The sequence below is a fragment of the Austrofundulus limnaeus genome, unplaced genomic scaffold (assembly GCF_001266775.1).
Source record: "Austrofundulus limnaeus strain Quisiro unplaced genomic scaffold, Austrofundulus_limnaeus-1.0 Scaffold343, whole genome shotgun sequence".
NCBI classification, from domain to species: domain Eukaryota; kingdom Metazoa; phylum Chordata; class Actinopteri; order Cyprinodontiformes; family Rivulidae; genus Austrofundulus; species Austrofundulus limnaeus.
Genome location: NW_013952745.1, coordinates 102,377 through 104,583, shown reverse-complemented (window position 1 = coordinate 104,583; position 2,207 = coordinate 102,377). Strand labels below are relative to the sequence as shown.

The following is a 2,207-nucleotide window of genomic DNA, read 5'->3' as shown; positions in this document are numbered from 1 at the left end:
ACGAGGACACCTGAGGACGTTCACACCTGAGGACGAGGACAGCTGAGGACGAGGACACCTGAGGACGTTCACACCTGAGGACGAGGACAGCTGAGGACGAGGACACCTGAGGACGTTCACACCTGAGGACGAGGACACCTGAGGACGTGGACACCTGAGGACGAGGACACCTGAGGACGAGGACACCTGAGGATGAGGACACCTGAGGATGAGGACACCTGAGGACGAGGATACCTGAGGACGTGGACACCTGAGGACGTGGACACCTGAGGACGTGGACACCTGAGGACGAGGACACCTGAGGACGTGGACACCTGAGGACGTGGACACCTGAGGACGTGGACACCTGAGGACGAGGACACCTGAGACATCACTCAGAACATGTTGAATGAACTGAAGGTTTGGAGGAGGTTGTTTGGAATGTGTTGTTGTCTGAAGCAGTGAATGAACGAATGAATGAATGAATGAATGAATGAATGAATGAATAAATGAATGAATGAATAATAAATGAGAGAAGGACTGCAGGCCTCTGTTTGTCTCACTCTGTTATTCATCATTTGAAGGTTTTCTCTGCTGCTGCTGCTTGTTTTTCATTCTTTCTCACACAGAACGAGGCTGCTCCTCCTCCTCCTCCTCCTCCTCCTCCTCCATGTTCTGAGGTCACACGGAGGCAGAACTCGACAGTCGGACCTCAAACTGCTTCCCACAGAACCAGCAGACCCAGTCCAGGCAGGAGGAACCACGAGGAGTTCTGTTGTGGATTCTTCAGCAGAGATGAGTCAGAAGATGACCTGCTGAGAACAACATGGACAAACAGAAAGGTACGAAAACGTTAAACTACAGTTTTCTCTTCTTTTTTAAAGCATTTTAATAAACTTTAGTTTTCAGTTTGAAATTAGACATGCAGCCGGTAATGTTTGACCCTAAAAATGTTTTTATTACCCACTGCAATCCAGAAGTTATATTATTTTTAATTATTTAAGTTTCAGGTGACATCATCCAAAATAAAAACCCAGTTATCTGCAGAACTTTGTTTTTCTCTTTGTTTCCTGAAACAGTTCCAGAACATCAGCTTTAAAAATATTGGAGCAAATGTCAAAAATAAATTAGGAAGTGAAAAATGTAAATGTTTGCTTTAATCATAAATCTGTGTCTGAGCTGAGGAGAGGGAGTTGAAGCAGAACTCTGAGGGTCCTGACCCGCTTCGACCAGAGGTGCAGACCCGAGTCATTAACACTGTGACTTTAGATTTGACTTGAGCAAATGTTCAGACCCGTGTGACTCAGACGTTTACACCAATGACTTGACATTTTAATCAGAATCCAAATTAAAACACATTATTTATAAAGTGGAGCTCGTTAATTAATTTCACTCGTTCTGTATTAATAAAGGCAGAAAATCAAATGAACCAGATTTTAAAAATGGAAAATTATAGTTTAAAGCAGAGGTGCCCAAAGTGAGGCCTGCGGGCCACAAGTGGCCCACCAAGCCATTTGATTTGGCCCAGCAGCAGTTGTCCTGGTTAATAGATTGAGACATTTAGTTTAGATTTAAGCTCATAAACAGATTTGCACACCTCATAAGACCACATATACTAAAAATTTAAATGTGAAAAGTCCCATGAGCCTTTGCTGCCTGAGGATACATTGAATTTTCTCCATGTCCCTGAGCAGAAAAGAAAAATGTGGCCAACCCCACTGGCTGCTGACTTAATCCTGAAAAATAAAACAACTTTACTTTACATTTCATATATTACTGCATTTGGCCCGTGGCCCTCAGACTGATTTGGCGCTCTCAGGAAAAATGTTTGGGCCCCCCTGGTTAAAAGGAATGGTTTTGTTAGTGTTGTATAAAGTACCTTAAAGTGATACTTGAGTAAAAGTACAAGTATCTTATCATAAAAATACTTTGGTAAAAGTTAATGTCTTCTCTAAAAATATTACTTGAGTAAAAGTCTTAAAGTATCTGATATTTTTTGTACTTAAGTATCAAAAGTAAATTTCTGACACAAAATCTACTTCAGTATTAAAAGTAAAAGTACTGAGTAAAAGTGAGCAGTTAGATTTTCCTAAATGAAATTAAATGGGAGGTGACGTCTCCAAAAAATATATTTTCTAATTGGCGTGCAGCTGTGATGGACAGTGTACAAAGTAATACGGTGTCAGAATTGTACAGTGGTTTGCAAAAGTATTCATACCCCTTGAACT

At 41.4% G+C, this 2,207-nt stretch overlaps 1 protein-coding gene across 2 annotated transcripts in view; it reads left to right on the top strand.

Annotated features, from left to right (window-relative positions):
- The first annotated feature begins 620 nt into the window (after nucleotides 1–620).
- The window catches only part of si:dkey-220o5.5 (actin filament-associated protein 1-like 2), a 22,082-nt gene continuing 20,495 nt past the window's right edge, over nucleotides 621–2,207 (top strand). Inside the window, exon 1 of one of the 2 annotated variants that reach the window (XM_014022775.1) lies at nucleotides 621–821. In XM_014022775.1, coding sequence (XP_013878229.1) covers nucleotides 806–821 — 16 coding nt within the window. In that variant the 5' untranslated portion in view covers nucleotides 621–805. The remainder of the gene's footprint in view (nucleotides 822–2,207) is intronic. The other variant, XM_014022776.1, reaches the window with a different exon arrangement.